The sequence below is a fragment of the Dermochelys coriacea genome, chromosome 6, assembly GCF_009764565.3.
Source record: "Dermochelys coriacea isolate rDerCor1 chromosome 6, rDerCor1.pri.v4, whole genome shotgun sequence".
Classification (NCBI taxonomy): domain Eukaryota; kingdom Metazoa; phylum Chordata; order Testudines; family Dermochelyidae; genus Dermochelys; species Dermochelys coriacea.
In genome coordinates this window covers 37,470,334-37,485,150 of record NC_050073.1, presented here as the reverse complement: position 1 = coordinate 37,485,150, position 14,817 = coordinate 37,470,334, and the positions used below count along the sequence as shown (strand labels likewise).

At 38.2% G+C, this 14,817-nt stretch overlaps 1 protein-coding gene and 1 long non-coding RNA gene across 2 annotated transcripts in view; one reads left to right on the top strand and one right to left on the bottom strand.

Moving 5' to 3' along the window:
• DCDC1 (doublecortin domain containing 1) overlaps positions 1-14,817 on the bottom strand; it is a 421,814-nt gene that overhangs the window by 32,505 nt on the left and 374,492 nt on the right. The window contains 2 exon segments of the mRNA XM_043516908.1: positions 9,926-10,133; positions 14,011-14,214. Of these exon segments, the coding sequence (XP_043372843.1) occupies positions 9,926-10,133; positions 14,011-14,214 (412 nt within the window).
• On the top strand, positions 2,256-11,330 carry LOC122460729. Its single transcript, XR_006282199.1, has 3 exons — positions 2,256-2,408; positions 9,274-9,279; positions 11,319-11,330. It is a non-coding gene; the product is annotated as an uncharacterized LOC122460729 (long non-coding RNA).

Genomic DNA, 14,817 nt, shown 5'->3' with positions numbered 1-14,817 from the left:
CAGCCTATATTCCACCTTAGTCCCAAGGCCCGCCGGGGATGTCAGTTGGCGGCTCCTTCACGGAGCCATGAGCACGGGCGTGTACTTGGCGCAGTTCACCTCAATCCCATACACCTGCCCATTTTGCGGTGTGAGGGATACCCTGGCACATATATACTTGGAGTGTGCCAGGCTGCAGCCCCTATTCCGGCTCCTCACCAATATTTTATTACATTTTTGGTTACACTTCTCCCCTCACCTTCTCATTTATGCACTCCCTGTCCGTGGCCCCACAAAGTCACGGGATCTCCTGGTCAACCTCCTCCTGGCCCTAGCTAAAATGGCCATCTATAAAACCAGAGTGAGGAGGTTGGCCGATGGAGTCTCCTGTGACTGTGGGGCCTATTTTCGATCCTCGGTCCATTCACGTATCTGGGCAGAGTTCCTCTGGGTGGCGTCCTCTGAGTCCTTTGACGCCTTTGAGGAGCAGTGGGCGCTGTCCAGGGTTCTCTGCTCGGTGTCCCCGTCCGGTTCCCTTCGTTTAACCCTTTGACCGCGCTCCTGTCCCTGTTATATCATTAGTTGTCCCCCGGAATTTTTTGGGCATCCTGGTCCTGTTGCTCCCCCTTTTAGGCTGGGGGGGATCCTTTAGTGGTGGACGGGCTTTGCCCGCCCACTTTCCGGATCCCAATAAGACTACTTTTCTATAGTCATCTGCCCTTGCCCCGTCACACAAGGAAAATAAAAGTTAAGATTACCCATAGTACATGCCCTATTTTCTCGCACATCACTAGTAATACAACCTCTACACACATTGGATAATGTAACAAACCTTAACTCCGTTCCAGTACTGATGCCAGCATTCCAACACACCTTCCCCAGACCCAAATGAAATTCTACAGAACCGTTCAAAAATGGTGTAATTGGGGTATGCATGGAGAAGTCCAGTCTGTTTGTAGTGGAGGTGACAGGGTGCAATTTGGGGAAGGTGGTGCTGGTTGGCTGACATGCCTACTGGGGCACAGTTAAGGTCGTGGTATATTTTCTGTGGTGTACGAAAATTGTGCCACTGTTGAGGTATGTACGTCTTGGTTTGGGAGTATAGCAAGTATACTATTGATAGCCTTAACTTTTCATTTCCTTGCTTTTTAGGTTTTGTGTTAGGTATATTGGGCAAAATCCTGGCCCCAATGACTTCAGTGAACAACAATTTCACCCATAACGTATAGAGCAACCTTAACTGACATACAACACTGAGATTTTGTGTAATAACAGCAAGTTAGAAACAATCCATTTTTATGCTTAGACTGATACCTTTTTGGTCTTTTGAATTCACAGGAGAATAAAATTGCACATTAATCTCTTAATTACATTTTTGCTTTTCATAATGTGATTGTTTTGTAATGTTAGGTATACATGGTTTTAAAAACCTCCTTTTTTAACAGCAAGAAAGTTAAAAACATGGATTTATTTGTTGACGACTTTCCTGTGATAGCAGTGGTTATTTACAGTATGAAATGGCAGCTTTTAAATGTTCAAATGGCACTTTGGTGCCATAACTCAGGGTATGGCGTGGCTAATTACTGTATATACTCGATCATAAGACGGTTCATTTATAAACGGACCCCCTGAAGATGGATAAGTAAAAATGGAAAATTTTTATGACCCATTCATAAGCTGACCCTATAATTCAGGGGTTGGCAAACTTTGGCTCCTGGACCATCAGGATAAGCTGCTGGCGGGCTGAGGTGGTTTGTTTATCTCAAGCAGGCATGGAGGCAGGCTCGGAGGTAAACCTAAATAAACAGAGTGTCCTGGCGTGCCAGCTGCTTACCCTGACGGGCTGGGACAGCAACTGGTGGGGAAATTTTATGGGGGAAGAAGCTGGGGGTCAGGGGAGTAACCCCTGTGACCACCCCCCACATGACCCCAACCCTAGCCCGGGACCCCCACACTTTCCCCATCGCATCCCTTCCCTTCCCACTTTATCTAGGGAGGGCCAGGGGAGGATGTCTCTGGCCTGGCTGGAGCTGCTCCAGAAGGCTGGGCAGCGCAACCCAGCCTGCTCCAGTGGGCCAGACTGGGTGGCGTTGCCGCAGCACATTCCATCGGGCTGGGCCAGGTGGCCTGGCTGTAGAGTGCTCTGCCGGGCCGGGTGCTGTGGCCACAGCCTGCTCTGGTACCCTGGAGCTGCAGCTGCTTCGGAGGCTAAGTGTGGGGAGAGCAGCATAGCCAGAAGCGGAGAGACTCTAACCCCGTCTCTTCCCTTCCGCTCTGCTGGGTGTGGTGCCTCTCCTTGCTCCCTCTGTTGTGGGGAGGAGCTGTGTCCCACCTCCCCCTCTCTATACCTGTTCATAAGCTGACCCCCTTCTGTGATGCTTCCCTTTTTTACTAAAAAAATTAGGCTTATGAATGAGTATATATTGTAAGTTAAAATGTGAAAGCATCTGAATGTACAATACTGTCACAGTATTTCATTATCCCACTGCCCTATGTTAATTGAAAAAGGTAAGAATTTGACTTTAATCCCACAAAAACCAACAAAAATGATTCTTCAAAAAAACCTTTTGATACTAGGTTCTGCAACATAATGTTTTTTATTTTAGACATGTAGTTAGAGCTTATTGTCCTGTCAAGTGTAGTAGGTGCAAAAAATGCAAAAAAAAAAAAAATAAGTACACTACATACTACACATTTAAACTAAAACTTACATAAATACATACATTTCAAAATATCAGCAAATGATGGTGTTAAATAAACTGGAGAAATGCAGGCTGGGCAGAACTACCATTAATGGCTACATAATTGGTTAAACAACTGCAAACGAGGAATAACTATTAATGGAATGATGTCGGATTGGAACTAGTGTTCAAGTGGGGTTCCACAGGGATCTGTCTTTGGTCCATTGTTATTTAACAATTTTATTAATAACCTGGATGTAGGAATAGAGAGCATACTGATCAGATGTGCAGATAACATAAAACTAACGGGGATTGCACACACTTTTGGGGATAGAGCTAAAATTCAGAGAGAGATCTTGATAAATTGGAGAACTGGGCTATAGACAACAAAATGAAGTTCAGCAAAGACAAATGTAAGGTGCTACACTTAGGGGGAAACAAAACAAATGCACAAATACACAATGGGGGAACAACTGGCTTGGCAGCAGCACTGCTGAGAAGGATCTGGGAGTTGTGGTGGATCATAATCTCAACATGAGTCAACAATGTGATGCTGTTGCCAAAATAGCAAATGTAATTTTAGGTTGCATTAACAGAGGCATAATGTGCAAGTCATGGGAGGTGATAGTACCATGCTGCTCAGTCCTGGTTAGGCCTCAGCTGGAGTACTGTGTCCAGTTTTGGTCACCAATGTATGGAAAGGATGTAGCAAAACTGAAAAGGATCCAGAGGTGAGTAACAAAGATGATCAGAAGGATGGAATGCAAGTGATATGAGCAAAGGCTGAAGGAACTAGGTATGTTTAGTTTGGAAAAGAGGAGATTAAGGGGGAACATCATAGCGGTCTTCAAATACTTGAAAGGCTGCCATTAAAAGATGGAGGAAAGTTGTTCTCCCTTGCCACAGAGGGCAGGACAAAAGGCAATGGGTTCAAACTATAACATAGCAGATTTAGATTAAATCTCAGGAAAAACTTCCTAACTGTAAGAACTGTAGGACAATGGAACAGATGGCTTAGGGAGGTAATGGAAGCTTTTTCACTGGAGATTTTCGAAAGGAAGCTGGATAGCCATGTGTCTTGGATGGTTTAGACACAACAAATCCTGCATCTTAGCAGGGGGTTAGACTAGATGACCTTGATAGTCCTGTCTAACCCTATGGTTCTAATTCTAAGATTACTGCTTCTGTGACTTCCCCATGGCAGAGACCAAGTGCTAAATATACAATGATCCAGATTAATGGCTGAACACAATTAAACAAACTAAAATAATGCTCAAAGGCAGGCAAAAAAACCAACCAAACAAAAAGAAATGTATGATGAAGCCTGAAGCTCAAACGCCATGTGTGGTAGACTACTGTGGAGAATGAATCTTCAAAACTCATCAGAAAAAGCTCTGCTAGCAGCTGTAGAGTGAGAATCCTAGGAAATGAGAGCATGAGCTTATCTTTTTGCTGTTGCAACAAGGCACAGGTGGCAGAGTGTCTCTCACGACCAAGTCCCAGACCATTAAGGCCAACACAAGCAATTGCATCTGGAAGCCTACAGGACACCACAACACCTCTTATTGTATAATATAACAAAAGCCCCTTTATGTATTTACAGCCTTGTTATTCACAGGTAGTGGTAGTTTTCCAACACCAATAAAAAGAATGAATATATTGTGAAAATACAATACCATTTGTTTATCCTACAGGAAGAACATAACTTCTTAACATAAATATTTTTGAAAATTGTATCCATAGTCATTTTTGTTTAGTGCAGCACTGAACTGTTTTAACTCATTTTTATATTTTCAACAGCAGATCACTGTAACTAGAAGTATTTTTGATTACTGTATAATTTAAAAACAAGAGTAGACATTTTCCTATTTTTAAAATCTTTTTTTACGTTTTCTATATAGTGATTTGCATTTGGTGTTGCTTTCCCTTGTCTAGTTTTCCCTCTTTTATTTATTTATTTTTGGTGTATGATTTCATATTCTAACACAGTATCTTTGTGAATGGGGCTCATCCTATTTCTTTCCAACTATTAATTCTGCAAGCAGCATGCTAGCACATATGAGGCGTCTCATTAAAAGCAGCTGACTTCGTATGGGCATGCTGCCATTTCTTATCAAGTTTCTAAATTCTTATTCCATCAGTTCAGTTTTACTAACAAGAAAAAGGAAAAAAAATGGCAGCTCAAAGGAATGCCTAGTAAAGAATGGCTGATGGTCCACCAGCCCCTTTTCCTGCTACTCACATATGATGCCAGCTAAGTGATATCTATCATATAATCAACTCTTTATTATCGGCTTTCATTGAACTTTATCTGTTTTTAAGAGAGAAGGGAGGGTGGTATTGATTGTCTGAGGGAGAGTGTGAAGGAGGAAGTTATAGTCACAACATCTGGGCAAGGTGAGGGCTTAAATGGGATGGAGACGGTAAGGAAGATTATTGGTCAAGAATACAAAATTAGGAAAGGGTAAAAGCAATAAAGTAGGCCTGGAACTACATAAGTATAATGCAGAAGTTACATACAGCGCTAAATAATTAACTTGTAGGGAGAGATTTTCAAAAGGTACAAAGGGAAGTTAGGTGCTCAACTTCCATGGAACTTCAATAGGAGTTGGGTGTCTACCTCTCTTTTGTGCCTTTGAAAAATCTCCTCCTTAAATCTCAAGTTCTCTCCCCCTTTCTTTCTGTTTGTACCTTGATTATTTAGGCCCATGTAGAGCTCATTGCAGACTCAGGGCCAGTTCTTTGGAGCAGGGATCTACCTTTTTACGTAACTGTGAAGGGCCTACTAAGCTTTTTGGGGTGGAATTTTCAGAAGTGCTTGAACAACTTACGAGCACATCTCTTATAGGATTCATGATTCTTAGACATTTAGGCCCTTTTGAAATTCCTACCCTTGGAATAATATACACCTTATAATAAATAGTAATGGTAATTAGGACCATCAATTAACTGCAGTTAACTCAAGCAAAACAAATTAACTAGATTAAAACAATTAGTCGCAATTAATCACAGTTTTAATTGCACTGTTAAACAATAGTAGAATACCATTATATTAGAATATAGAATATTATAAATATTTTTGGATGTTTTTCTACATTTTCAAATTTTTATTTCAATTACAACACAGTATACAAAGTGTACAGTGCTCACTTTATTTTTGATTACAAATATTTGCACTGTAAAAAGATAAACAAAAGAATAGTATTTTTCAGTAGTATTTTTTAATTCATTTCATACAAGTACTGTAATGAAATCTCTACATCGTGAAAGTGCAATATCGTGAAAGTGCAACTTACAAATGTAGAATTTTTTTTACATAACTGCACTCAGAAACAAAACAACGTAAAACTTTAGAGCCTACAAGTCCACTCAGTCCTACTTCTTGTTCAACCAGTCACTAAGACAAACAAGCTTGTTTACATTTATAGGAGATTATGCTGCCAATTCTTATATACAATGTCACCTGAAAGTGAGAACAGGATTTCACATTGCACTGTTGTAGCTAGCGTTGCACGGTATTTATGTGCCAGATATGTTAAACATTCGTATGTCCCTTCATGCTTCAACAGTCATTCCAGAAGATGTGCTTCCATGCAGATGATGCTTGTTAAAAAATAATATATTATTTAAATTTGTGACTGAGCTCCTTGGAGAGAATTGTATGTCTCCTATGCCACGGTTTTACCTGCATTCTGCCATATATTTTGTGTTATGGCAGTCTTGGATGACGACCAGCATATGTTGTTCGATTTAAAACACTTTCATTGCAGTTTTGACAAAATGCAAAGAAGGTATCACTGTGAGATTTCTAAAGATAGCTACAGCACTTGACCCAAGATTTAAGAATTTAAAGTGCCTTCCAAAATCTGAGAGGGATATGGTATGGAACATGCTGTCAGAAGTCTTAAAAGAGCAAAAAGAAAAGGAGTACTTGTGGCACCTTAGAGACTAACAAATTTATTTGAGCATAAGCTTTTGTGAGCTTCAGCTCACTTCATCGGACGCATTCAGTGCAACACTCCGATGCAAAAACGACAGAACCCAAACTAGCAAAAAAGAAAATCGATGCTGTTGATGGCATCTGGCTCAGATGATGAAAATGAATGTGCATCAGTCCACACTGCTTTGGATTGTTATCAAACAGAACCCATCATCAGCATGTTAAATGTCTACACAATTGACCAATCAGAATTCCTCAACATCTGAAGATTCGTTCATGCCGATGATCTTTGCATCACCACCCAACTGAAAAGATTTTATGACATTCAGCACACTCTGACTGGGTCTCTGAGTGTGCCTAGAGAATACTATTGCACATGGTTTCTGAATGCCAACTCTAGCAAGACAAAGTGCACAACTTCAACCTGGCCAAGCACCTGGCCAACCAGCATCAGGCCAAGCAAAAACTCCAGGAGATGGTACTATTCTTGAATATTTTGAACATCTGGTGTACTTTGGGGTCACATTAGACTGAACACTAACATTCAAAGAGCACATTGAGAAACTGAAAAAAAAAGTGAACTCCAGGAACTGTGTATCCCAGAAACTGGCCAATACAAAATGGGGAGCTGACCCAAAGATACTCTGTTACTCAATTGTGGAGTACTGTGCTCTATTATGGTCATTCAAACTATGCACACAAAATAGATAGTGAACTTAATCAATCTTGTAGGATCATCACAGGGACTTTGAAACCAATTCCCACTGTATCACTATACTATCTCATGACAAAATGTTGGGAAATGCTGATGTTCGTGAAGAACCTGATTCCTTCAGAACAACACCCAGAGGCGCTGATCTCGAATGAAAATACTTCCGTATTCCAAATTGAGAGAGAGTTGGGGTGGCAAAGACTGGTGACAATATGGCCAAGTGGAAACTGGAAAAATGAACCCAAATGTGAAACATTAGACAAACACTTGAACACTGGCTAATGCAGTACACCATGTCAACATCCTGTACCCCTCAGGAACTATTTGAGAAGTGACAACACCAGGTCTTGGCTGCAGTTTTGGAGTGACAAGCTATGACAGTGGACACAAAAAAACAAATCTGAGTCTCTAGGGAATACATGGTACCATCAGAGGAGGGAGTTTAACATAATCCGAGTAAACTATGTAACATAATACTGTTGTAAAAAGCGTGAACATCATTCTGGGATGTATTAGCAGGAGTGCTGTAAGCAAGACACAAGAAGTAATTCTTCCACTTTACTCAGCACTGATAAGGCCTCATCTAGCATATTCTGCCCAGTTCTGGGCACTGCACTTCAGGAAAGATGTGTACAAATTGGAGAAAGTCCAGAGGAGAGCAACAAAAATGATTAAAGGTCTAGAAAACATGACCTATGAGGAAAGACTAAAAAATTGGGCTTGTTTAGTCTGGAAAAGTGAAGACTGAGCAGGACATGATAACAGTCTTCATGTGAATAAAGGTTGTTATAAAGAGGAGAGTGATAAATTGTTCACCTTAGCCATTGAGGACAGGACAAGAAGTAACGTACTTAAATTGCAGCACGGTAGATTTAGGTTAGACTTTAGGAAAAACTTCCTAACTGTAAGAATAGTTAAGCACCGGAACAAATTACTTAGGGGGTTGTGAAATCTCCATCATTGGAGGTTTTTAAGAACAATATAGACAAACACCTGTCAGGAATGGTCTAGATAATACTTAGTCCTGGTTCAGTGCAGGGAACAGGACTAGATGACCTATCAAGGTCCCTTCCAGTCCTACATTTTTATGATTCTATGCTGCGTATCCATCTGTTCTCCTACCAGTGATTCTTGTCCAATCAAGACTATTGTTATATGAGTAGTTTGAGCAACATCAGTCACAGAACAAAGCAAAGGGGTTCTATCTTGCCAACCCAACAGTGTGATATACAAGGTCTACTAGTCCATTATTCATTGCATATAGTAAAGCAATCAGCAGATATTAATTTAGATATTTCCAATGATAATTAGATTTTTGTGTGTAGAAAACTGATATTTATAAACACTGAATTGTTCAATAAGTAATATACTTTCCCAGTTCAATAAAGTATTTAAGCATTTGTTCAGCTTTAAGTGAGCAAGTCCATCTCTATTCAGGTAAGCCCTTAAGCACATGCTTAATGCTCATTGAAGTCATAGAAATTTAAGCACATGCTTAAATTCTTTGCTGAATTGGAGACTTTATAAGTGAAGACTTCTAGTATTTATAGGAAAATAGGCCCAAACAAAAGTCCAGGAACTGAATGTCTCCAGACTTTGGGATGTTAAAAATTGTGAACCTGAATTTCATGGCTGAGGTCCATCTCTAGTTAATTAATGCAATTCAAAAATAGAACCACTGTCTAACAAACTGCAGATTCACTTATTGTTAAAAAAGCAGTTTAACTCTTTTGATGAATCTGTTCAAAAATCTTTACTAACTCACTTGATAAAATAATAAATTAAAAATGCATCCATAATCACAATTCTCATTTAATTTTTATAATACTAAAGAAATCAATCTTTATACATTTACATATTACAGCAAACCCTAAGATAAAATGTGATTGCCAGCTAACATCAGTTTATATAAAATAGCTGAAAACCTGGTATGAAATATATATCACCCTGCATACAAACAGTAGTCAGTAACTGATCTTGCAATAATCTGGCATTTAATGTAAGATTAACACAATAAATCTGATTTTCAAATCAGGGTCACATGGAATAACAGCCTGCACAATTACTTCAGTTGTGTACATACTTGTGAAAATTTTCACTAGTAAGTGGCAAGTTAGGCAGCAGCTAGTATGATTTGTATATACAGTCAAAGTAATTAGACTCAAAATAGGTATATGATTGCTTTTGGCTTCTGACTGTTTGGAAATCTGACCTTCTAAGAATGTGTACTTTAACTTTTCAAAAATAATTTCAAAATTAAATATTAACCTGCAATGTAATTCATGTTCAGCCCAACAAAGATATTGTGTTACCTAATTTTCACAAGAGTAAATCAATGAAAGACTGTAGTTCCTTACTAACATGCAAAATATAAATATAACACATTTGTCCAGCTACAGTGTACTCTCATTAATCTTTTCTCTAGTAGTGTTTGTTATTCTCTAAGAAAATGGAAAATAAAGTAAAGGATTTCAACAGATAATCTTGGAAGCATATCAGCAGAGACTTTTTAACAGCTTTTAAAAAATCTGTTAGCTCCATGAAAGTTCAAATTGAACTTGCATGTAGTTCAATATTAATTTAACTAAGAACTTTTTGATTTTGACCTTTTACCTTCCATATGCAGTGCAGCCCCACAGTGAGCACTGTCAGTGATTGCAGTTCTCTCTTTATAGTCTTCTTCTGAGTAACTTTGTCTGAAACACTCATTCACAGCCCATGTGACTAAATCTGGTAGGGTAAGGATTAGGATTCCATCATGGGTATATAGTCTGCAGGCTTTCCTGGTAAGTTCAAGTTGTCTTGTACACATGGCAAGCAGCTTAAAAAACAACAACAACAAAACAACAGAATGATTAATCACTCAAAGAAGGTGACATTCATCCTTCCTCAGAGGACTTATGTGGGATTTAAGTGTTGCATAGACCTGTGTTGCCCCTTTACATAGGAGAGAAGTTTATCAATAATGAAAAACAGCCTCATTTTATTAGATATATTCTAATTCATTTGCAAACGGGAGACAAATTGGATGATCTAAAGAAAAAAACCCAGCAACCTACTTTAATTTGCTCTTCAATTAAAATTTTAGAAACATATAATAAAATGTATAGTATATAATGACTAATATAGCTGAATATGTTTTCAGTCTAGATGGAATTTGGCAGACCAAATATTATGTCATGAGATATTTGCAAATCAGTCTCCTACTATGTTTCTTAATAGCTCCAAATTCAAGTCCTGTAGCACTCTGTAATGCCCTCACAGAACCCTAATTAATCATTTTCCTTAGATGTATTTGATACACAGTATGCCAAAAGAATAAAACTTATCTACAGTCATAACATAAAATGTTAAGCAAGGTCTCATGTCCTACATAGCACATTTGATGCAAATATGTGGTAGAGCTCCCTAAATTATGTGGCAAGAACCCCAGAACCATATCACTGCCCACTCTGAACCCTCCTTATAACCTGCCCTACTGCAGCACAATAACATCCCTTGTTAATTTATGTTCAGATTCAATTCTATTTATTTCATATTACCCTCCTCCTGCCTCCCACCACTTTCAATGTGCTACATCATTTTATTTTGCATTATAGATTTGTCAGGGACCCTGCTGGAGGTTTGGACAGCTGGGTAGTTTGGGTTTTTGGCAAAGGCATAATGATGGGGTTTATTGTTTTTTTGGTTTGGTTTTGTTTTTTTGGCAACCAGAAAGCAGATGAAGCTTTTGAGCAGGGATGGAGACAGCTTTAAATTTAGGAGGGGGAATTAACTTCCTCATTTCCCACTTCGAACCCTGATAACTAGATGTCCCACTGCTCCTCCCCAATCCAGCCCAATATCTGCCACTATATTTAACAAGCATGGAAAAATACGTAAGCTTAATATTTCTGTTAAAATGATCACCACTGAAATAGTTAACAATATTGACATCCACACTTCTCAGAGGTATTGTTTCAGCCTTCCTACATATTCAGATATTATTGCATTAGTTTACAATGAGTTCACACTTTAAAGGTTATCTTTACAACCATATGGGCTGGAATTTTAAATTATTTTTCCTTACATGAAAATTTAGGTTCTGGAACACAATTGTATGCAGCAGTTTCAAACAGAATAATTATGTTGCAGTTTATGTGGCACCATCAGTGCATTTTACATGGGGTTCTGGTGTCAAATATATGATAAAATAACACCAACATAGTCTGTACTCCAATCACCTTCACCTAGAATACAATTGGCTATGATCCAAGTTGGAGTCATCATACTCCAGCCATACTAGAGTGCAGAATGATTCATCCTTTTGCATAAAGCTTCTCCCCAAAATCTTAGTCCACCTTCTAGGAAACCTTTACTTGCCCAGGAGTGACATACAATGCTGCAGATGTAATAGAGCAGAGATGTTAACTCCAGGTGAAGTCTCTTTCTGCCCAAACTGGTAGGGCTTATAGTAAAGAGAAGAACTTGATAGGTGGATTGTAACTACTGACTAATCTTTAGCAGAAATAATGGAAGCCACATTCTATCCTTTCAGGCTCAGAATATTAGGAAGGTATGGGTTTGTCAGATGATATCTGTTTGCCTAAAGACAGTGGGAACCAAAGACTAATTAGAGGAATTGATCAGTCTTTTAAGATGACAGGCCGATATACACCCATTATTCTCAGAGGTTCCTGACCTACATTAATTACTGAAAGAAATGTGATTCAATATATTTTTATACATTTTATTAAAGCTATTAAACAAAAAAGATTAAAACCAAGAAGACATCTCACCAAAGGTAAGCTGTTGTTAATATTAAATTAAACTAAGAAAGTAATACAACTATTACACAAAATCAAATCAATACGGTAATCTCAATAGTGGATTGGAATTAAATTATCAAATTAACACAAAAATAGTCAATCATTACAAGTTCTAGAAAAGGATTTAAGGAGGTAGTTGTCCTTTTGGTTATAAACCCTAACTGAAGAACTGTATCTATAACTTGGAGCTGGGTAAAAGTTTTCATACTGGAACCAAGTTATCTAGTGCTTAACCCACAACTTGAATTAATTATAAAGCTTCCTCCTTATTTAAATTCTTATGTGGTGGCTCTTCCCCTCACCCCCAACTGAGATATAATATAGACTTTACAAGATACTTCTGCAGTAGTTCAACAACTCTGATCAGGTGACAGTTTCAATTCTCTTAGGACTTGTAGACACAGGACACAGAACACACTTTAAATGGATGGGCTATCTCACCAGTCCACAGAAGACTGATGTCACATTAAAGCCTGTTTCAGGGTCTTGCTTGAGGACACAATTTATTGGTCAAACAGAAGCTTGGGCAAAATATCAAAATAAAGTATTTCCTCTGTCCAACATGGGCTACAGTTGCCAGAGGCTTTTCCCTCACCTTTCTCAGCCCTTCCTGGTTCTACCAGACCAAGCGACTCCTGTAGGAGCCTACCTACTCTCTGCAGTTCTCTCCCTCAACTGAGCTTTTGTTGGCCTTTAGAAGGACTAGGACCCAGATCCGCAATGGTATTTAGGTGGCTTGTTGACCCAAAAGACACGGCTTCTTAGACACACTCTTGAATCTTACAGTTTGTGAATTTTACTTACTCCATCTTCCAGTGCCTTGCTCCAAGGCCTTTGAGCAAATCAGGTGTGAGACCTACTTTGGCATCATGCAATTTGGTTCAATCAGGTTTGAATTAGGTCATCTTTAGCTAGCATCAATTTTGGGAAAAGACTTGCTTAAGCCAGAAATTTTTAAAATATTTGGTCTTTTGCATATCACAGAGACTATAAGCCCCTGACTCCCAAAATATCAAAAACGCAGAACATGAGACCACTTTTGAGGAACCTGACATGATCTTATCTGCATGAAAAACTCTTACAATGAGACTGTATCACCAGTTTACAGAATGTTTGACCCCAAAATCCTGTAAAAATTTCCAGAGTCAGTCACTCAATATTCATCTATTAGCAATATTAAAAACAAGCTTGAATATCTTGTGCTCAGTGTCAACATTCTTCTCATAAACAAGACAATTTACAGTAATTTTCTATTTTGGATCTAGGTTATAAGTCAAATAATTTATCTTTAGAAATTTCCATCTCAATAGAGAAAACTTACTTTAAAATCTCTCAAGATTAAATCAAATTTAAGAAAAAAGATGTTTACATTTTATATAAGGCCTATATTCCTATATATGCTATTTCTCTTAGAAGAATCATCACTGATTACAAACAGAAGGAGGCTGTGTTTGGATCCAAATTAGAAGGTTTAAACTGGGATGAAGAGTTTGGGTTGGGGGCTGAACCAAAGCTAAAATCATGTCTGACAATGGCAAAATCTCTTAAAATGTTCTCCTGAAATTATCAGCCTAAATTGTGGAAATATCATAATTTCAAGTGTTATTGCAAGATTTATGCCATGAAAATGTTTTATTATACTGGGTCATATCAAAACTGAAACTGGAGAACAGGTTCCTACAGGCCCTGGATCAGATTGGGAAACAAACTCATAGGGTAGGACTAAAATTTGTGAATTCAAAATGAACACCTCAGCAATTCATGATGAAGGGAGATTTAGCTTTGAGATTCTGGTTTGGGTTCATCTTGGTCACTGACAAAGGCTGCTTGTCCTTGCCAATACTATAGACACTATAATGATCTCTGGGGATGATTGTTACTAATACTTACCATAGGGAATGTGCTAGCAATGATTAACTGACCATTTCAGTAGCCAGCTCCATTTCTGTATGCAATTATTTTCACTGCTTTATGGTTCATAGCTGCAGAGATCTTTTCTGAGATTGTTTGTATGGAGGTTTCAGTCCACAAAGATGCTAGAACTTCTTCTAAATAATTCAAGGTATTTTCGGCTTCCAATGTGGACAAATCAGTCTTTAAGATAGGAAAGAACCAGATCCAATCAGGCTGCTTCTCTTGTTAAATCAATACTGAAGTGAACTTCTTTTCATGAAGCTCATCAATTTAATTTAAAATTTATTCAGTCAACACTAAATGTATTGAAATATGAAATATACTAATATCTACTCTGCATATACCTTTGGTGATCGCACTAAATCTCCAGGGATTTCTGGTAGTTATGATTTGTTAAAAATGACAAGAGATGGCTATAACCAAATTTTGTAGGAAAGCTAAAAAGACATGTATGTATTTCTTTTAAAGATAACTGAACATATCTGTATACACAGCTGTTTAGGTAAAGATGAAACAGCTTTCAAAAGATATCTCCCCTTATTCAATGCAGAGCTCCCATTAATTATTTACCCTTAATACTAATACCTATAGGAGTTCCATAGGTGCAGGCAAGAAATAAATATGTCCCGTAACAGATACATTTTAATGCTAACAGGAAAACTATTCTAAAATTTGGTATAGCACAAAATAATATCCTAACAGGTTTATAAATATTAGAATATTATTTATATATCCCTAATAACAAATCTGCCACTCTTTTGACTTCCTTTCAACTAGAAAGAT